At 49.6% G+C, this 22,892-nt stretch overlaps 1 protein-coding gene and 1 pseudogene across 1 annotated transcript in view; both read right to left on the reverse strand.

The window, feature by feature from the left end:
* The window catches only part of LOC139059500 (progranulin-like), a 32,112-nt gene extending 9,467 nt beyond the window's left edge, over positions 1-22,645 (reverse strand). Inside the window, exons 1-4 of the mRNA XM_070537925.1 lie at positions 22,551-22,645; positions 11,083-11,146; positions 7,362-7,667; positions 637-942 (exon numbers count right to left, since the gene is read on the reverse strand). Coding sequence (XP_070394026.1) covers positions 637-942; positions 7,362-7,667; positions 11,083-11,146; positions 22,551-22,553 — 679 coding nt within the window. The 5' untranslated portion in view covers positions 22,554-22,645. The remainder of the gene's footprint in view (positions 1-636; positions 943-7,361; positions 7,668-11,082; positions 11,147-22,550) is intronic.
* On the reverse strand, positions 4,474-5,013 carry LOC139055005 (uncharacterized; annotated as a pseudogene).
* Positions 22,646-22,892: the final 247 nt, after the last annotated feature.

Consider the following 22,892-nt stretch of genomic DNA (forward strand, 5'->3'; position numbering starts at 1 on the left):
AGCTTTCTTGTGTTATCTGCTGCATATTCCCATGCCATGCGTGAATCACAAGACATTTTGGGAACATCAGCAAAGACACGAAGTGGTGAACCACAATGCCGAATGATACCACGACACAGCAACAACCCGGAGCAACTCCGGAGCAACCCACCCTATCCCTAATATCCTGGCTGCAACTCCGTTGCATTGATTATTCATCAAGTGGTCTCGCTCAACGCGGAGCTGCGTGTTCCGGATGGGGCGCTATTGCTTTGACATATGTTTACGGCTGCATACCCTTCGTGTCACCTTGACAACATCCATTCTGGGGGAATGGCCAAGAACGGGCACGTGCCGATATTCCAAACGCTAATTTATCTGTTCGGGCACATACCCAGTGACCCATGTTGTCTCCTTGGCAAGCCAGCCTGCCGGCCATTGCTTTGTACCCGGGCTACCAGACAACTTGGATCGCTGGGTATGTGGCGCTGTTTATTCTGCGAGATCGTCCAGTTACCAGAAATGCCCAAAGGAGCTCGAGATCTGTCGCTTTCAATGGTGGTGTCAATATCCGACGCTCTCTGTCCGCCGGCAGTAAAGTATGCGATACCAGCGCCCCACGTGCAGACACTTTCTGACGTATATACACGTACTCACCGTCGGATGTGCTCATCGTGCCCGGCCACTTCGCCCGGGGCCCCCTCCGGGCGGGAACGGGACGCAGCCGGCTGGATGCGCCGGTACCGCTGCGTGGTGGACGCTTCGCCTGCTGGAGCGCGGGCATGCAGATGCCCCAGCGCGGCTCGCAGCGGTAGCCGGCGGGGCAGCAGCTGCCATCGGCACAGCACACCTGGCCGTACTCGTACGGGCAGCAGGAGTACGTTCCCACCGGGAACTCGGGCGTGTGGCAGCAGCTATTGCCGGCGGGGCACGTGGTGTGGTCCTGGCACTCGACCGTCTGCTCTGGGTACGGTGACGGTGCAGAGAAAGATGCAAACAGTTCCTTCCTGAAGTCCGCTGAGCGGAGCGCAGCCCTGCCATTTATATGTGCTGAAATAGTCCCTGCGATTCTCTCCTCACTGATTTTTGAGCTACAATTTTGTAAATGCGTGGTCAGCGTAGGCGAAGTTGCTGGAAAAAAATATGTTCAGGTGTTTTTCAAGCAACACCGCGCCACCACATTGCAAAAATTGTTGAGACAAATTACTCGAGCTAGTGCCTGCCTGTGCTTCTGTCAAGATGCAACACAGGAAGTCATGGATAGTATACTTAGCAGTATACTATCCATGACTTCCTGTATATATTCTCTAGGAAAAAAATAATAATCCACGAACCAACGAGCGATTAAGGTTTCCAACCATACAGACCTCACAGTTACACACTTCGCTACTCTTTCTATAGTAATGTGATTGAAATGGAGGCTACCTCCTCACTAAGGCGCAGCGGCATGCGCTCCTTCCGCAGTGGCGTACTTGCACTGCCGTCCTCGCGAGCCGCCGACAACTGGCGCCGCGCTGACTGTGACGGCAATGCGCAGAGCGCACGCGCGCCCGTTTTTCTGCCTAACAACACCTGGTGCCACAGAAATTACTAAACTTAAAATGTGGCAGACACTTAAGACTGCTTATCTGTGGGAATACGAAAGCATTCTACCGCTTGTAGACCGCGAAATATCATCAACGCGCTCATTTGTTTGATAGTGATGTCATCACCTTCAATGTGAACATTGGGCATACCACTCGTTTACAAGGCTTGGCCCTGTATAAAGTGCGCAGCATCCTTCGTTGGTGGTTCCTTGAGCGTGACTTTGTCCTTAATTATGGTGTCTATTGGCGTCACACAATCGTTTTTGTTATTATTGCCTTGTACTTTGCTGTGCTTCATGTAACACCCAGTCCTGCCAAGGGCTTTCAAATGAAGGCTGGCAGTATTACTGAAATAATAAATAATAATAATTTTATAAGCTCATGACGTGGCGCCACTTCCTCCGCGCCCTCACGTATGGCGCCCAATGACGCACTCACTATGGAGCGAGATAACTGCGACGTGACGCGTGCAATCAGCCACGCACTATAGGCGCACCTTTAATACGCCAGAAGCGTGGAGCAGCCGCGGCTTCACGGAATCGTGCTCATATGACACCCCGCAGGTCCTGGCTCGATTCCCACCCAGACCGAAATGTACCAAATCTTCTTTTCAAAGCTACTAACCTACCTTGTTTACACGAGCCTCCCTGAGAAATGTGACGTCATCCGATCATTTTGAAGACGCGTTTTTTTTTACTCTTTGCGGCGTCGGCTATATTTCGTCACGGTTCAGTTTCGCCAATGTCACCGCCAGGCTGCCACGTTGCCACGGCTAGGGTGGGTATTACGGTTACTGGCGGTAACTGCCACAGAAATTCTCGGTATACGACGCGCATGTGCAAAGGTCCTAGCACCTCACGTATCGCTGTACTGTGTCATGTAGCGAGCAAAAATAAAACTCTCTAGTGTAGCCATAATCAGCCAGTTACGCCCGGAACTATATACCGCTGCGCAAGGATATTACCTGTGTACGCCTCGTACGTTCGGCAGTGCTGCAATCCGCTTGTGAGATGGAGTATACGCACTCAAGGCTTCCGCCTTTCTAAATTTCTGGGAGGGGGAAGGGAGTTTAGAGGTTTTAATCCCCCCGCTTACCTGGGCAACTGACTACGGCGCCTCTCAAAGCAACTGCGTACGCTTGAGACTGTTGTGGCCGCGGCGGGCGATGTCAAAGCCAGAGCAACAGAATCGTACTGTTTATTTGGCAAGCTAGACCGTAACGGCAAGAATGAACCACAAACACAGCAGTGCCGGCTGCTTACACGGGCGCGCCAGCAATCGGAACGCCAGCAGACACGCGACACTCGCGCACACAACTGCGCAGCGACGCCACATGACAGACGCAGGAACACGTCTGTGACAACCCAACACTCCTTTCTTCTTTTATTTTTCGTTTTTGTCACGGTTTGTACCGATCAGGAGTCTGTCTGGCGCGGCAGCTGCGTGAAAGATCCAAGCGGTGTCACCATGCGGCGGCTGGATCGCAACGCTGTCCTAGCGCGGGATGAATGCGGCAAGTTCTCCGAAGGCGCCGCTGGTTTCGTTAGCAGCCTCGCAGAATCTGAAGGACGCTTGATCGAACCAACATACGCTCGCAATTGCGCTGCATTCTTAGGTTTAGGAGCCTGGTTTATCGCTTGAACTTTCATCAGGCGGGTGTGTACCATTCGAATTCCAAGCGCATCCCAGATATGATACGGGCGTTTCAAGGAATTTGCATTTTTCTTTCTTAACTGGAACGACCTTTTCTTGAAAGCGCGATAACACGCTCTGTACTTTCTGCAAACGCGCGTCAAATGATGCTCCAACAATCAACACATCGCCCAAATAGCACACAACATAGGCAAGACTCTTCAATATATCATCCATAACTATAGGGTTGTTCCACTACCATATAGAAATTTGGGCTAGTTCTTTTTTAAATTACATTTATGCTAATACCTGCAGCGCCACAGCGCATTGCAGCAGGGGGCCACTAAGGTACATTGGTACAGAAAGGACTGGCTCTGGAAAGAAAATATACATATACAGAAAGCTAAGATAAAGAAAGATTAATACTAACATCAGCAGGATGACATAGGCAAATGCAATCGAGAAAACAGTTAAGCGAAAAGATAAGTTATTGCAACAGGATCATGATGGTTCATGATCTTCTGGTTGTATAGCGCGGAAGGAACGACCACAATATACAGAGCGCAATGCGCTCTGTATCATATTGTCCTTTTATTGGGGTCCCTCCGTCTGCGCTATGCAGTCCAAAGACAATATGGCGGTTGCGTGTACTTGAACAACCCAAGATGTGTGTTCACGACTGCCGCTGACTGCCACAGGATGTAGTTCGAGCTGCTGAGACGTAGTATAGACAGATCAAGTTCTGTAAAGTATTTCAATGCTGCCAAAGTTGTAAAAAGATCATCGACCACGGGAAGAGGATAACCACCTGTGCGCAGGCATTGATTCAGTGTCACTTAGAAGTCGCCACACTTTGTGGCTCGACTTGAGTGCAACTACAATGGGCGCAGCGCGGCTGCGTCCGCCCCTGTGATTGCTTCCATCAACAAACGTTTACTTTCTGTCTCTCCCTCTCCCTCTCTCTCTGCCACTCGGACATATTTCATACCATGCTGCGCGTTCACCGCACAAGTAAACATTGTGTTACACCAGTTCATTGTCACGGTTTTCATACGCTATATTCGCATAGTGCCCTTAGACCTACACTTGCACATTTTCACTTGATGTCTGTAGCGCTTGCAACGACGGCAGTGCAGAATGAGGGCTCTTGGGAAGATCGACACGGGAAGCATTCAGACAAGTGTCGCGCGTGTGTCACTCCTCGGTGGGGCGAACAAGCTTGTCTGTCGGGTTCATCGCGTTTTCCACCGTTCGTTGTACGGCAAACTGCGTTGACTCATTGAACACGGCTGGGCTGAAACTCTTGGTTCTCTTTGCGTGCCAGCTCTGTGCCTTTGGCAATATCGCATGCACTTATAAACGTCAAGGACCCCTTCTTCAGCAACTCAACTTGCGTTGCTCTGTCACGCAGCTTGACTACGAAGCGGTCCCGAAGTGCGTCGTCAAGAAAAGTGCCAAAGCTGCAAGACGCCGCTAAACGCCTCAGCTCAAATATTTTCATAGGTTCCCCTTCTTGCTGGAAACGGGAATTAGACTTCAATAGTTCTGCGATAACGAATGACTTTGGAGCCTAATGCGCTTTCATACTTCTACCAGCTGCTCATATATGTCTTGCTTCAGACTTTTCTGGTTCCATCAGCGTTTTCAACGTCCGATAGGCCTTCTTCGCTTTCGCTGTAGCCGTGATAAACATAGAAACCTTCAGGTTTTCGCTCACCTCGGAGGCCTTTAGGAAGTACTCGAACCTTTCCACATAGGATACAAAGTTCTCGCCGGCGTCCTCAGCGAACTAATAAAACCTTCCAAGTTCTGGCATTGCGAGACGCCCCCGCGACGCTCGTTGGATTACCGTGCTCTGTAAACTGACGCAATCCCCCACCCTCGTTGCCATTAAATAGTTTTAGAATAGGGGCCCCAAAAGTTTGGGGACCCAAAGAACTTCGCGAGTGTTAACGTTGGGGCACGCAGGAGTAAAGAGTTTTAGAAAAGGGCCTTGCGTTTGCGGATAACGTCTTGCGTTTGCGGTACCACTCGGCGTCAAAGAAAGCTATTATAAATAATTAAATAAAATATACCATTTTATGGCAAGAGCAATTTTGACGTTCGTGTTTCCGCGTATAATTACAATTTAGGGGTTATTCTATTAGCAGCAAGCAATTAGTTACGCTTAGTTTTGAGTAACCAACTTTACGTGCCTTCACCGCTCAAGCTAAGCCGTGTTAGGCCTACGAGCCATGAAGTGAATTCGGAATCAGCAGCGTCTAATGAATCAATCTTAATAACACACGCTAGTTGAGAGAAAGCGATAACCGCAGTTACTTCTGCTAGTTTGCTAACTTGACGCGTTATTACGAATCGAGCCCAGTTTGGTGCTAGCTAGGTTAGAATCGTCGCTACGATAGGTGCCGCCATGTTTATTGACGCAAAGCTTTCGGGGCAGCTTTAGGGACTGCCGCTAAACCGGTGAAATAGCGTGCCCGTCGCAAAACCCAAACGCAGTTTGCGTCTGGCGCATGCGCAGTGGCTTCGACGCTGTTTATTTGAGGCCCCAAACGTTTGGGGGCACCTATTCTAAAACTCTCTTTTATGTTATTGGCAGCCGCGGGCACTGTCAAAGTCGGAGCAGCAGAATCAAACTGTGGCAAGCAAGGTTGCAACGGAAAAAATGAACCGCAAACACAGCATTGCCGAAGGAAGCGGGACATCAGCAGACACGCGTGCACACCACGGACCCATAGAGTTCCTCACTATTATTACCTAGAGGGAAATCTGGCGCTGCTGCGCTGTGGTATGCATGTGAATGCCGGTACATTGCAACTTCGGATTGGCATTCTCGGAGAGCCAGGACAGCATGGAAGGAAAAATATAGGAGGGAGCATTACATCACGCAGCCAGCCTTGGCAAGCTAGCACTCCGTGGAGCAACAGGGGTGGCCGAACACGTGACCTCTTCCGTCCAGATCACGGAGCAAGAATGGAGATTTGCTGAGACGTTTGGTACGCAGTAGTTTTTATTTGGTGCACGCTTGTTCAGCTGCCCTGCCGCGGCTCTGTCTGCAGAGCGGAAGCACTAAAACCAACCGCGCACTTTGACTTGCGATCTCGTGTTGGACCACCACTGGCCCATCAGATTTCGGCTTTACTCGCGTTGCGATATGCTGCCTCCTCTTTCATCGTTCCCCGATGCAGGACACCTTGAAGACACGGCTGGCAAGCGCCGTTTCGTCTGTCACAATATTTCCTTCTCTACTAAATAGCCCGTAAAAAAGCTCTTTTAGCTTTATCCTATTACAGGAAAACATGTTTTGTTTAATTATGAGAACTTGTTATGGCGGGTACAATTATATGAAACGTAAAAATTACAGCGGGCCGCTAAATCTGGAGGAAAGACAAGATTGGCACCCGCCTTGGAACAGTTTGTCGTCTTTTTTTGCTTTTCTTCGCTTGGTTATGCATTGTATAGGTAAGTAAACTTGATTGGAAGGTGTAATATAGGTGACGGAAAACCTTTTACGAAGATTTTACCTTAAGTGCGCGTTATTTTTGTAGCCATGTGCACGTATCTCTTACAACAACAGCCAACATAAGCCTCGCAGACACATATATACCGTCATTCCCATGACGGCACAGCGCTCCTTAAGCAACTCCCATGGACGGTGGCGGCAGAGTTCCCTCTAGGTGTTATAGTGAGAAACTCTATGGACGAACCACATGGCAGACGTAATAAGAACGCGCCTCTATATGACCGCGCAAAACAGATGTTAAAACATAAGAATCGATGAATTCAGAAGTAGACAAGTGCAATTCCGTCACAATGTGGCGTCATTCCTTTTATTCGCGTTGCAATCTGGCGATAATTCATTTAATAAGCAGGAAAATTTTGTTTACCATTCATTACTGAATACAACTTTATCTTGTTGTTAAAGGCACTTATGCCCCTTGCTTTTAGCTTTCAAATTGTCTGCTAAATTGCCATAACCACTGCGTTTTGTCATTTATTTGTCATCATCGTCTGTCCCAGTGACAGTTCCCAAACTTGGGGCTCCTTGTGCATTACCAATAACGAATGCACTTCTATTTTCAAGTGACTCGGCTGTTTAATGAACTTGAATGTCAAAATCATCTCCAATTTCCACCACTTGCAGTGGCGGCGACCATCACTCACTTGGACTGCACGTCGTGCTGCGTAGACTCCTCCGCTGAGGAGCCAAGAGTGCGGCCGGTGCGTACGAAAAGGAGACACCGCCTTCGTCACGAACGCACGTTCCTTGTAGACAACGGTGTCCACGAGGACAGCAGCCGTGTTTTACAGTGGCGCCGGCTGCGTCGCCTTTGTAAATGCAAGGCATGCCTCCGTCGTATGGACAACAGCCGTAGCTATCACCACCCGGAGAAAGGGGTGTGCAGCTGGTCCCGGGGCCGCAGTTGCGGCCGTCGGGGCATTCGCGAACACCAGATTTGTGGGCAGCACCTGAACAGATGTAAAGTAACGTAAATACCACAACTAGTGTTATTACAGTGTTGCTTTCGAGGCGCCGCCTTTTGTGTCAAGAGACAGAGTAGCAGGGCAAGAGCAAACAAATTTTGTGATCGTGTAAGATGATTAGCAAACACTTCCTCCAGCTGAATTAACGAGGCATCGCTGACTGAAAATGTCACGTGTGCTCCACAGTGGTAAAACCGCACGACGACAGATAATTGTGATAGAGAACGTTGCCGCGCATACTGCAAAGTACTAGTATAATAAGGACAGAATGGCGGTAGCACAGGTCTCTGAAGGGACTTCAATCATCAAACGATCAAAAAAAAAACGAAATGAGAATTCTAGGCTAGAGCTCTGCACGGGCCCGGCACGGCCCGTGGACCGGACCGGGTGAAGCGATTTTTGACGGGCATGAGCCGGACTCGGGCTTGAAGCCGCGGGCCCATGCCGGGACCGTTTACTAATCAGCTTAGGTATAACACTGGGATACACGCGGGCTGTGCATTCTCTGCGAAGCTCAAATGACAGGTTGAAAAAACTGTCTTTGAATTATAATAATGATATTTATAATAATAAATTGCACTAGAAACTGTCCTTGATACGGTCTGACTTATTTTGTTTTCCGATTCCACTGTTTTATCGCTCTCGATGCAATTATTTCATTGCGTATCATTTTATCGCAATTTCTTTCTTGCCACACACAAACGAAAAATTTATGGTCACTGCACTGCACATAGATTGCTTCCACCTTAACAACATTCGCAGTGTCTTTCGTGGGCCTGAAATTTATACATGAGAATTGCTTCGTCGTTGCCTGAGCAAGATTGGTAAAGCAGTGCACTTCCCACCTTCATGTTTTTTTTCGTGCCCAAGTTAGAATATTCGCGTTCGAACTTTCAGCTGTTCTTGCGCCCAATATTAAAACTCCTTCTTGCTGCATGAACTATTCACAACAGCGATTTTACCTGCGATAACAATTAAAGCACTAAATGTGCTCTCGCGCTGCCGCCACCGCTCTGTCACGGTATCAATGAGCATTCGTGGGCCTGCGCGTGGAGTGTTAGAAGGGTGCACGTCTGTAGACACTCGACGTGCGTTTAACTGCAAAAAGGGTCCAGACCAAGTTAGCCTCACGTAGGGCACGAGACCAGGCAATCTTGTGTTACACGTCTTTATCCGCACTGCGTGGAAAGAGGATTCGTCCTCTGCTCCGCTCAGTCGGCTCTGCCGAAGCCAGGTTCTGGCTTCCACTGCTGCCGCCAGCGTTGTAGAAGGGTTGAAATCTGGGCCAGTTGGTACATACTTGAACGAAAAAAACCAGTCAAAGTACAAGTACGTGCCAGCGTTGTGCGCACGCACATTATTAACCTTTCCTATACTGAGCAGCTGCATGATTAGCACATCGGGGTGCACACACTGGTCTGGGCGGAAAGGACAGTAAACGCCAGGCCAAATCTAGTATTGCGAAGTGTCCCGTTTTTCCCAGTTTTTTTTTTCTCCGTCTGTCTTCATCTCGTGAGCTATCGAGGTACGCGACACCGTAACGCCTTTGCTGGTTTTCCTCCCGCGACAGCGCATACTTTTACGCGGAAGGTGTCTACCAGGGTGGCGTTCATGCGGCGCACAGCAGCAATGGCACAGCAGCAATATTGCATTGTGCGCTGCGCCATGTCGTTTCCTCGTACTGTTAGAACGCCTTGCGAGGAGAGCTAGAGCACAGCGCTGTACCTAGTTATCGATGTCAGTGCTCGACCATAAAGCGGCACTACCACTTGCTTTATTAGTGTGTATGATTCTCGCGGATCACAATACTTTAGCGTACGCAAGAGTTTTAAATAAAGTTCCTTGCCAGAAATGTTTAACCTATGTTTTGCTTCCGTCAGCGTTTTCATGTTAGCCGCACACGTGCTCCCTCGGAAAAAAAGGTTTTGGCGATGTTTTATTGGCTCTGCATAAATACTTCTTTCTCCGTGCGCTGCATGCAGTTTTATTGTGGTGCCTTAGAATAAACAACCTAAGCAATGACAATTTTAAGGCTTGTATAGTTGCTCCGGCAAGCCCGGGCCGGGCCTGGTCATGCACGCATGGGCCCGGACTTTATACGGCGGGCCCGTGTAATTCTCTAATGTAGGCTACTATTGCGGATGTTGAAGGCCGGGTCACAAAAGCAAGAGCTCTACTGTAAAACGGTGCATCTGTTGTTTTGTATCCTTAGCTTCCTTCCCCGTGAGTAAGGTAGGAAACCGGACGTTCCTGCCCTGCCTTACTCATTTCTTCAGTTTTCTTACTCATGTTTCTGAACGAAGGGAAGTGCGCAGTTAGCATATGGCCACAAACGGTGAGCCCGAAATAGAGAGTACTAACCTGCCCGTAAACGTATTGCAGTTAACGGAATGCCAGAACAGTGTACATATACACTTATCTTGATCCCGCAGTTGCGCACACGTCGCCACCTTGTGACGCAATGCCAACTAGACCACTACGTTCTACGTTACATCTGCTGTTACAAAACCATTGACAGTAACAATCATGAACATATACGTAATCGATTCTGTTTCTCCCTTCTGCGTAAACGATGACGTAACACAAGAACGTTTCTAATGCCCCCATTTATTCGCGCGCTCTGCCCCAAAACATCGCCATGAACTGTATATACTACCCGCTCGCTCAAGCTTCCACCTTTGTTTCAAATGCGCTGTAGTTGAATAAAGCCCCACGAGATGGTTCTACAACGCCACTGCTAGACGCAGAAAGTAGACATCTACCGTGTTCCGGTATTCCGTTCAGGTATTGCGTCTGACGACAGGTTCGTTAAGGTTCGATGCAAAGGGGTATGGGGTCTAAATGTCACATGCGTGTTTCTAAAGGGTGAGGACAGTGTTGCTGTTCTTGAAAAGTAACTTGCACTTGTTCAACGAACTATGTCCGTAGGCTTACTTGCTTAACCCTGACAAGCTTCTTGTCAACTTGAGATCAGCGTATTTGAAACCTACCCAAAATAGTGTTGCAGTACTTTGTCTAAAATCTGTTCTGAACGTTTAATGCAGTCGTAAAGAACAACTTCGCTTCGCCCCTCGACCTTGCTCTAGAGTTGAACATAAAGCATGCTGCAAAGATAGTACGAAGTTACAAATGCAGGGCTACACCTGATGTATATCGTATTTTTGTGCGCGCGTGCGTGCGTGCCTGTGTGTTTGTGTGTGTGTGTGTGTGTGTGTGTGTGTGTGTGTGTGTGCGTGCGTGTGTGTGTGTGTGTGTGTGTGTGTGTGTGTGTGTGTGTGTGTGTGTGTGTGTGTGTGTGGAATGTGTACTTTTAGTATTTTATTGTCTAGAAAGATGTTTTGCTGCGACTGTAACGTGTAGCACACGAATTTTTGCGTTTGATGAATTACTCAGTGCTTACCGTTTATGACTATGGTGCTTGAAAAAGTGACAAACAGCCACCACACAGCGTACTCGGTGCTTTTCTGGAACAGCAGAAGAACAGCAGAAAGGAACGTGGAAGGAAAAGTTTCACAGGCAGGTGCGGATAACAAGTGCATTACATTTCGTCACTATTCCGAACTCCAATCAGATGTGCATATTTCAGATCAGATTCACATATCCCCCAAATACAAACGGGGCATTGACTAAAGTCAAGCCATTGACATGTCATGGCCCCTTGTGTACGCCATTTAGAGGGCAGAGTAGGTAGAGGGCAACCACGTAGGCTTCCTGCTCATGGCGCCGCGCCCGGTCTGACGCATGCGTTGGTTTTCTTACGTAAATAATAAAGTCGTTCCATGCCTCATAACTCAATCGCCTGCAGAGCAGCTACTCGTCGCGCGGCCCGACGACCGAGCAAGCCGAGCGAGTGCCAAAACGTAACGATTATCTGCTCTCACGTCACCACCTTCTGTGTCATGACGTCACGGCTCACATACCTTCTGCGATACGAAACAGAGGCTTCTTCGGTGAAAAAAAGCTGTAATAGCAAATAATTTAGGTCGCTCTGTGGCTTCACAGCATACGTCTGCAGATCACTCGGACGCTCACATTCACTCACTAACATTTTCGCACGGTGCTCTGCATGTACTCACTCACACTCGGTAATGTGCACTCACACCCATTGACAGTCACTTAGGTTCGTACTGACGCCCGCTTATACTCACCAACGAACATTCACACTTACTGGCGCCCACTCACGCTGATGCTTGTGTCCACTGCAACTCACCGGCACTCACACGTATGTAGTATAGTAACGTTTACCCACACTAGGCGACAGTCACTCACGTTCAACTCATGTCCACTCAAGATGACCGTCCCTTACTTTAGTTCATATCAACGGCTAAACGTTTTTATCTTTTACGGGTGAGCGCTTTTCACCGTCACTACCACGTGACGTCTGGTGGAGGTGATAGTGCGTTCATGTACCGAACACCCCCGCAAAGCCGCGATCCAAGCCCAAAGCGCGATGACAACATCAACGTCGCCTAAGGCTAGCGAGCTAGCGGCAGACTGCAAGGACTGCCGCCAGAGCACGGACTTCGGCCAGATACGACCAGGAAGACCGTGGCCAACTCAACAACCACAATGGCAGCCCCAGCGTCAACCATCGTGATTCAACAACCTAGAGAGCCTCCTACCTTCCGTGGAGCTACGTCGGAGGATCCGGAAACCTGGCTCGAAACCTTCGAAAGGATCTCGACCTTCAACAACTAGCTCTCTGAGGGTAAGCTACACCACGTGTACTTCTCCTTGGAAGATGTCGCGAGAACCGAGAGTCCACCCTTACAACGTGGGACCTGTTCCGCAGTAACTTCCTGAGGACCTTCATGAGTGTCATCCGAAAAGAAAGGGCTGAAGTTCTGCTCGAAACCCGAGGGCAACTACCCAATGAGACCATCGCCATCTTCACGGAAGAGGTGACCCGTCCTTTCCTGCACGTCAACCCGGAAATCTCCGAAGAGAAAAAAAGTCCGCTTCTTGATGCGAGACGTAAAGCAAGAACTTTTCGCCGGACTGATTCGCAACCCACCGAAGACCGTAGCTGAGTTCTTGACAGAGGCAAGGACGATTGAGAAACCACTGGAAATGCGCACTAGGCAATATAACCGCCAAGTGCTCACGCCGCAGTGTGCCATCCAAGCACTTGACTCCGGTGACCTCCAAGAGGCCATCAGGGCCATTGTGCGCGAAGAGCTGCGCAAAATGTTACCTTCATCACAACCTCTGGTGTCCTCGGTTACTGACATGGTCAAAGACGAACTTCAATGGTCACTGGGCGTTTCCGAAGTGCATCCCGAATCACCGCCTCCCGTGCCGGAAGCGATGACCTAAGCCGCCGTCGCCCACCGTCAAGGTCCCCGTATGCGCCCGCGCCAGAGCCGTGTTACACCGCAATTCGTTCGTCCGCCGCCGTCAGCAAGCCCACCCGTCGTCCAGCGTAGCTACGCGATTAAGACGGACATTTGGCGAGCCCCCGACCACCGCCCGCTCTGCTATCACTGCGGAGAAGCCGGCCATGTGTACCGCCTATGCCCATACCGCGACTTGGGACTGAGAGGGTTCGCCATCAACGCACCACGTCCACAGCTTGGGGAGCGCCTTCGTGACACCACCGTCTGCCTCGCCGTAACTCAGTGGAGTTCTCCACGACCACCCCGTTCGCCGTCACCATGCCGCTACCTGTCGCCGTAGCGCCGTCCGTACAATGGCCCAGCCCGGGGTCGGTCCGTCAGCCCATATCCAGAAAACTAAAAGCAGCAACCGATGGAGGTGCGGTTGCTGTTCGTCGAACTGACGAACATCGTCTGCCGCCGACGAAGACGCTGAAGAGACTATCTCGATGACATAACGCCACGCTGCCATCCCGACGAAGTCTGGAAGCAAAGAACGCGCCGGCCAATCCGAAGTGCATCCCTGACGAATGAACCACCTGACGACGCGACGTACCAGCCACACGTCCACACGACGCAGCCGTGATACGATGCCAAGACCTAACTGCAACGCAAGACAAAGAACAAAACCCCGACGTGCTTCTCGACGGCTACGCAGTCATCGCCTTAGTAGACACAGGAGCCGACTACTCCGTCATCAGTGGATTATTCGCCGCCAGGCTGAAAAAGTCAAGACTGCATGGGACGACCCTCAAATTTGGACAGCTGGAGGACACCTCATAACGCTGATGGGAATCTGCACGGCAAGAATTACAGTTCATGACCGGACCTATATAGCTCCGACGTTCGTTATCCAAGTGCTCGCGAGACGTAATTCTCGGCATGGACTTCCTGAATCATCACGGCGCCATCATAGAATTGAGGTCGAAGTCGATAATGCTGCCGACAGACCAAGCAATACCGACGGAGAGGCCTTCCAGTCAGCGTGCCTTGAGTTTACTTGCGGACCAAGTCAGCATCCCGCCTCGCTCCAGCATTGTCATTTCCGTCGGCAGCGAAACACCCGCAGATGTAGAAGGCGTCATCGAGGGTGAACAACGTCTACTGCTCGATCGTGAAATTTGCGTCGCTAGAGGGATGGGATCGCTCGACTGCACGGAGGTCAAGCGAAAGTGACGCTAACAAACTTCAGCCAGGAGTTCAAGCCCATCAACAAGGCACGACGATCGCATACGTCGAGGAAATTGTGGAAACCAGAAATGCGTTTGTCCTCTCGGATTCTGTCACATCTACCCTGACGACCATAGTTCTCGAACCAGACTCCGACGTAAATCCAAGTCTCCCCCTGAGCAAACAGCAACAGCTGAGAAGTCTTCTCTGACGATACAAAGACTGCTTTTCGACGTCATCGAGGATTCAACAAACACCAGTTGCAAAGCATCGCATAATTACCGAAGAGTGCGCTCGACCACTCCGTCAGAGCCCTTATCAAGTTTCGACGCGAGAACGTGAAGCTATTAGGTAACAAGTAGACAAAATGCTGCACGACGACGTCATCCAGCCATCGAAAAGCTCTTGGGCATCTCATGTAGTCTTGGTGACGATAAACGGCGGAACCTTACGTTTCTGCTCCGATTATCGTCGACTGAACAAAATAACGAAGAAGGACGTATACCCCCTCCCACGGATAGACGACGCATTGGATTGGCTCTGCAACGCTAAATACTTCTCGTCGATGGACGTCAAGTCTGGCTACTGGCAAATAGAAGTCGACGAAAAAGATCGCGGAAGGACTGCCTTCATCCCGTCAGATGGCGTCTACAAGTTCAAGGTTACGCCATTTGCACTGTGTTCAGCGCCTGCAACGTTCCATCGCGTGATGGACACGGATTTAGCGGGATTGAAGTGGCAGACCTGTCTTGTTTACTTGGACGACGTCGTCATTTTCGCTGGAAATTTCGACGATCACCTTCGGCGGCTTGCGACAGTACTAGAGGCCATCAAGTCATCACGGCTCGCTCTGAAGCCGGAAAAGTGCCGCGTCGCTTACGATGAGCTCCTATTCCTAGGCCACGTTATCAGCAAATCTGGAGTCCACCCTGACCCGCAGAAGGCATGCAGCTGCCATCGCAAATTTCTCGCAGCCATCGACAAAAAGGCAGCGCGTAGATTCCTTGGCATGTGCGCCTACTACAGGCGCTTTGTCAAGGAGTTTTCACGCATCGCTGAGCCGCTGTTACATCTAACCAAATGTGATGTCGAATTCAAGTGGAAAACGCCGCAGGCCTACGCATTTCAGCAACTCAAATGACGCATACAGACGCCGCCGGTACTTGCACACTTCGAGAACGCCGATACCGAAATCCACACTGACGCCAGTATACTGGCGTCAGTGTGGCGTCAGTGTGGACGGCACCGAGGCCTAGGCTATAGCCTAGGCCTCGGTGCCGTCCTAGTCCAGAGTAAAGATGGACTTGAACGCGTGAAAGCTTACGCTAGCCAGTCGCTGTCAAAAGCGGAAGGCAATTATTCTATGACTGAAAGGGAATGCCTCGCCATCATCTGGGCTACAGCAATATTCCGCCCTTACCTATATCCAGGCCATTCAAAGTCGTCAGCGACCATCCCGCGTTGTGTTGGCTGGCTAACTTAAAGGACCCTTCAGGACGGCTGGCGCGGTGGAGCCTCAGGCTGCAAGACTATATGACATCACTGTAATGTACAAGTCCGGAAGAAAACACTGATGCCGATTACCTATCACGCGCCCCCACTGACCCGCCGCCGCAAGACGACGGGGATGATGACGCCTTCCTTGGATGACTTCGTTGAACAGCAACGAGCAGACCCGCAGCTAAAGGCCTTGTCGAGTATTTAGAAGGGAATAGAGACGTTGTCCCTCAGTCATTGAAAGGGTCCCTGAAAAGGTTCGGACAAATTTTGTAGACTCGTAGGGTACAGCTAAAGTTAATCATTCGCACCACAATTTGTGTGAAACGTCTGATATTAAGAGAGCTATACGGACGATTACAAGTTACCCTCTTTCATAGTCATGCATGTTCTCCTCAACTGGTTCGCCGAGTGATCGGGGCTAAGCCAACACCACCTAAACAAGAGAAGGCCTGAGCGCTCGGCGAGTGACGTCACGGAGAAGAGGCCGGTGGCGTGCTCGGGGATACGGGTTGATGAAGAGATCGCGGCCTTATGGGCAACGTTAACCAAAGCGCAGTTATTTTCTTTTTTAGGCATAGTTGAGCAGATGGCCCGCAGAGAACAGAGGGTGTTCCAAGATTATTTTATTTATGCAAAACTGTTTACGCGCTGCATTATTAAAAAGCACGTCCATAAAAATGAAATGGTTCAACCTTAGGATTCAGAACGAATTTCGGTTAAATGATGACAGGGAGCAAGGCTTATATTGAAAAGTCACAGTGCTGCCCTCTTCAGAGTAGCTTCGTTGCCTTGATTTGTCGTCGGCGTCAAAGAATATATCCTTCATGCGACCACAAATGTTCTTCAACAAAATGTTACCACTGCACCATAACGCATATCTCACGAACTTCACTGGTGTGCCCTTCTTCACATTCGGTAGTACACATGTATTTATTCCATTCTAGATTAGTCTCTAAACGAGTCATTTCGCTTTCGAAGCATCATTACATACAGTACCGCAGCCCACATATCTACAACACCTCAAATTAGTTTAGTAATGGAGATACAAAACATTCGTGCAACTATTTACAAAGAAGCAGCTGCTTTATTCCCCATAATTCCAGCTTTTCTCTTCTTTGCCTTAGCATTAGCACCCAATATTCTGTCATTGATCTTGCGGAAACATGAACGCATGATTTTCCAGCCACGATTTGTAATTGCTCCAGCAATTGGGCACGCAGCACTTATTAGGTATATCCTGGCATGAACGTATTCCACATTCCACTGCAATCAAGGCTTGCCGGACACACAACCGCAATCGCAGCACAAGCGCAGAGACTACATGCACGGTTCACGTCCACAAAAAAGCACGCTCCGAAGCATATCGCAGCATGCCAGGACTTTTGTAACCCCGAGGCTATCCAAGGAGCGGCAGGGTTCCCGGAACTAATCTAACTGGTATCGCCGTCGTCGCCCACTCGGTCTTCCGTGTCTCATTTTCAACACAGGTGCGCCGCTCGTAGCTTCGTAGCACGCTGCACGGAACTTCTATGTGGGCCTCTTTTGCGTGACGTAGCTCAAGGGCAGAGGGTACAGCCCGTAGGCCTTAAGTTCTCTAGAGGGTGTTCGCTAAGCTCCGCGTTCAGTGGCCCTGCGTCATGATGCCACATCGTGTCGTCGCCTTCCGGTTCACTAGGAGCGAGCGCGCAATGCCTCTGCAAACTCTGCGCCAGCTGCTTGGCAGTTGACCCCAATCGAGAGCTATCGAAGCAGCGTGCGTTGCGAGCATTCTGTCGCAGCGTCGAACGTGTCTGGTATTCCGGTAACCATTTCGACGGAACGGTGGAGGTATAAACTCAAGCTGATAAAGGAACATTAGCGTAGACGTACGCGAGCTGCCTGATCGGTCTCCACGGTCCAGCCATCCGTTGGTGCAGAGCTTAATCAGCCAAACAAAGAGCTAATATTGCTCTAACGAAGTGTAAAACATTTTAAACATTTACAAAAACAACGTGTTAACGATAACACTCCTGCGAAAAATTTATACCAGCAGCAAAGAAGAATTCTTTTTGTTACTGCTACTGTGTGTAATTGAGCTCTGTGTCAGCAGGTGGCTGCACCGTGCAGACCATTCATTCCAGACCATTCGTCCATTCCAGACCATTCGTTCCTGCGCATCCCGTGAAACGACGACAGGTTCAAACGGCCAGGCCCTGACCCCTTGCGCTTGCGCTTACCCTAATACCGGACTCGCGAAACGCTATTGCGTTAGTGATCTTCCGGTGTAATGTGACGGCCGCAAACGCACAAATCCTGGCGCCGATCGGATAGCGGCAGTCCGATGCGCAGCAGCCAGTCCGCACCTCTGCTGCCTTGCAGAGGGGCACGATGTCGCAGCTTGACATATTGCCAGTCGGTACGCTCGCAGCCCACACCGCAACAAAGTCGAATCACAGAGCTCGCGAAAAGACTGAGACCGACTCTGACCGCGGAGCTCTCGTCAAAATGGAGCACGTATTAACACAAGGAGACGATGCTTGCTGTGTGCCAGAAGTGCTTAAGTGTAGTGAAAAATTGTTCTTGTGCATTCTCTTTTTGTTATGTTCTTTTTATAGAAACAAATTAACTAACATTCCAATTATGACGAACATAACTTGTTCACCATAAAGTTACAAAAATTATCGATGACGCGACCTGGGTAGCCAATCGGACAACTCACCCTACTGACGTTAATTGGGTGATTTACGTCTATGGGTAGGGGCGGCTGAAAATTTCGCCGAACGGTGTGCTGCGATCGCCAGCGACGTACAATTTTAGAACCTAAATTACACGCTTTACGCGGAGCACTTTGATGCGTCAATAATGATCAGAAGGACCTACTCTAACGATTCAGCACGTTTGTACAAAATCGTCAAAATCGTTTCAGGGTCCCATTAAGCGCGGACTGTCTTCGTTCACGCTTCAAAACAACCTACTCGTGAAGAGGAACTTCTCACCAGTCCACGCCGACAACCTTCTTGTTGTTCTGTCAGCGCTTCGTCCAGAAGTACTGCACATCCTACATGACGATCCGACCGCTGGCCACCTCCGATTCTCCCGAACGCTGTCGAGAATACAGGAAAGGTATTACTGGCCGCGCCTGACCGCCGACGTCGCCCGTTACGTCAGGACATGCCGAGACTGTCAGCGACGCAAGAGACCACCGACAAGGCTAGCGGGACTACTACAGCCGATCGAGCCTCCTTGTCGACCTTTCCAGCAGATCGGGATGGATTTGTTGGGACCGTTTCCGACGTGAACATCCTGAAATAAGTGGATCGTCGTGGCGACGCACTACCTCACCCGCTTCGCTGAATAAAGCTCTGTCGAACGGTAGCGCAGCCGAAGTGGCAGAATTTTTCGTCGAGAACATCCTGCTGCGACATGGTGCCCCTGAAGTCCTCATCACCGACAGAGAAAGAGCCTTTACAGCAGAGCTCACCCAAGCCATTCTGCAATATAGCCAGACAAACCACAGGAGGACAACTGCCTACCACCCGCAGGAATAGTCTCACTGAGCGCCTGAACAAGACCCTCGCCAAGCAATGTAGGTCGACGTCGAGCACAAGACGTTGAATGCGGTCCTGCCATACGTAACCTTCGCTTACAACGTGGTGGTGCAAGAAACAACAAAGATCACGCCGTTCAAGCTGGTTTACGGCAGAAACCCTACAACGACCCTCGACGCCATGTTGCCGCACGTCACAAACGAAGAAAACCTTGACGTCGCCACCTCTCCAGCGCACCGCAGAAGCCCGACAACTCGCCCGCCTGCGGATCAAGAACCGCAGAGCACCGACAGCCGACACTACAACCTCCGACGACGCTTCGTCGAGTACCAGCCCGGCGACCGTGTTTGGGTTTGGACCCCGATACGCCGACGAGGACTCAGCGAGAAGTTCTTTACGCCGCTATTTCGGACCCTACAAGATCATCCGACGCATTGGCGCACTCGACTATGCAGTCGTGCCAGACGGCATTTCGCAATCACAGCGGCGCTGCTCAAGACCTGAAATAGTCCATGTAGCGCGACTGAAGCCGTTCTACTAGCGCTAACTAACTTTGGGACTTTGAATAGATGAGCTTTACACTTCCTTTTATTTGGACTGTGTTACTTTGAAATTTGTTTCTTTGTTGCTTTGTCACTTTTGTTTAATAATGCTATCTTCGGCTGGTCGTTTCTGAGCGCTCTGGAGCGCTCTCGCAAGCGGCGTTGTCTTCGGCTGGTTGAAAGAGGGTGCGCGCCCTGCGTTCGGCTGGTTCTTCTCGATTGCTCTCTATCTTGGAGCGCTCTGAGGCGCTCCGAGCCCTGTCATCGGAGCAGTCATCGAGATTGCAACGTCATCGCAGCGCCGGGTCGCTGCTGTTGGCGACGGCCCACATAACCTTGGCAACCTAGGCCACTGCATGCTGGCGTCTCGACGAACGTTCGTCCCGCCGGCACGCCCGCCCGTTTTTCCGGCAGCGCCGGGAGCTTTGGATAGGCGGAACATCGGACGTTGGCAGTAGTCACGTGGTTTCGCATCAGCAATTTCCTCCTCCGAGAGCGAGTCGCACGTTCGGCTTGCGCGTTTGTCCCCTACCTTTGAGCTCGGGAAACGACCGATCTACCCGACTCTGCTTCGGGGCATACAGGCGACCAGTCGAAGATACCATAAGTGTCCCGTGTTTCACTCTCCTGTTATATTCGTAGCATCGGGACGATGTTCTTTGAGAGGGGGGCATTGGCACGTCCGTTCGTTTGTCTGTTGCGGGTGAGCGCTTTTCACCGTCTAAGAAATGTTATCGCTGAGTGCGGGACGCGCCCGCATGTATCGGAAGCTTCTAGAATGTTATCGAGGGTTCTATTGTCACCGAAACTTGTGTAATCTGATTGCATGTGTGACGCAAATTGTATAGAACTTTCTGGAAGACACACGTGTGTTAGGCCGCTCATCTCTCGAACAGGCAGAATGGACGGTGTGGAACTGCATGATTGTTTTGTATATACTTTTGCAGTGCCGCGAGTTGCCCATGCGTTTTGTGACAATGCGGTCGCAAAATGTAAGTTACCTTTCTTTTTTTTTATTCTTTAGGAAACCTATTTGAATTGGTCTTAACACTCCGCGTTCTGCAGTTCCACGTTCGATAGGTGGGCATTTGCGAGAGTAGTAGTAAATAAATTTACCAGAATCTATTGCAGTCAAAGCTAAGGTGAGGTTTATAACGCAGCAAGTGAATAATAAGACAGATCGACAGTCCAGAGGCGTATATATATTGCAGCGGATGGGCTCTTTCACGCGAGTCTGAAGGCACTGCTTCCTTCTGTTATGGCTTTTGGACAAATCGGTATTGCGATTAGCTTTCGTTGATTAAGGGTCTCAAGTGTAGCATTTCATCTGAAAAAAGGTCGCGTAATTATCATCACCGTTTTATCATTCGACGAAGTGCGTGCCACAGTATGCAGCTTTTCTTTCCTGAGCGCGGAGAACTAGAAAATTTGGAAAGATAATCTGGGGAACCAAGTGTCGTTAGGTGCTAGCAAAACCAGAGTACTATTGCTCTTTGGAATCGTGCTACATTTGTAACCTCTGAATATGAAGGTAAACTCCGAATCTAATTGCGCGTTGTCGCGCAAGTATAATAGTAAGGTAAAATCATCACACTTAACACTGCTGCTAAATTTTGTTTATTACTCACCCACATGGACCTTAGAGAAACGTGAGACGTTTCGGTAAATTATTTACGCCACGTTAGCTTATATCATGGTGCTCCAAAATACTTACGTTACCTAAACTTTACTCAAACGTTTTAGCGATAATTTTAGCTACACTGCATCAAACGTTTTCATAAATTTAGCGACTTTTTTTGTCTAACGTTTGCCACATACTCAATAATCAGGGCAACACTGCTTGTTCTATCAAGAGTCAAAGTTGGATCTATAGTGCCAAGTAGCGTGAAAAACAACCCCAAATCGGGGTATACCACAATACATGTGTATAAGTTATGAAGAGGAATATTTGAATCTGTTCGAGAACGTTCGCGCCGCATTCGTTGCCGAGTGCCTCGAAGCAACCCGCTTTGTTGGGGTGAACAAGACCTGCCGACACGACGATCTGAGCCCACATTCACGAAAAGATCTTGCGCAAAGATTGATCGTAAGTACAGATTCCAACCGACTCTGATGATGTACATATTATTAGCGAAGATGGCCGGTCAATGGTTCACTTACGAACACTTACGAACAAAAACCTTTGTGAATTTGCTCCCTAATTTATCTAGATTGACCGGTCTTTAAGGGACACTTAAAGGAAACAATAAATCAGTACAACTGACGAAGTATTGCTTCTAAACTCTATTTTCTTTAATTTCACGACAATAGGTTGAAGGTTAGAATAGAAAATGAAGGTCAAAGCTACACTTCTTGAATTTACCCCCGAAAAACCTAGCGCCAGTATATGGGACAGTGTGACGTCGCGGATTCGGGAGTATTTCTCGTATTTGCGCCCCTCGATGCTCGGTAAAATTGTTGAAACTAGTTACGTTCAGTCTTTGGCTCCTTCAGAATACAACGTAGTCCGTCTTTAGCTATAAAAAGTTAACTATATAGGCCTGAGGAGACGCCGTGACGTCACAGCGTCCATGACCGTCTTTTTTCGTTGCTACGTCCTTTCTGGCTTACCAAGCCTACTGCCCCGATAAAACCAAACGTGGCTTTGCTAGTATTGCAGAAGCTAAATTGATAATGAGGCTCGAATTATTTTTTATTTCTGCAGTGATGGTTTACCTTTTAAAAAAAGCCCTTGCATCGAATGCGCGGACTCACCATTTCCCTGTCGTTGTCGCGTGCTTGAAGCGAGGAAACTTCGCCAGCACACAGGGTCACCTTCCAGGCAGCGTGGCGAATGTTTCCAGCGCGAATTCGAGCCGAAGGACAGAGAGAACTGTCGGTAACGCCCGGCAAATCTGCTATCAACTGCAACACATCCTACGCGATAACGCTACAGCGGTGAGATACAGATGTAAACGCACCACTCTCTTCCTGAGCGCGAAACAAAAAAAAAAGTATTAATCCGAAACTGCTTGCCAACTGATAAGACTACCTATCGAAACGTACAGATTCGGAATCAGAATATATAGACCTTTTCATCGGGCGAAAAGGGCGCGC

The sequence above is a fragment of the Dermacentor albipictus genome, chromosome 1 (genome assembly GCF_038994185.2).
Source record: "Dermacentor albipictus isolate Rhodes 1998 colony chromosome 1, USDA_Dalb.pri_finalv2, whole genome shotgun sequence".
Taxonomy (NCBI): Eukaryota; Metazoa; Arthropoda; class Arachnida; order Ixodida; family Ixodidae; genus Dermacentor; species Dermacentor albipictus.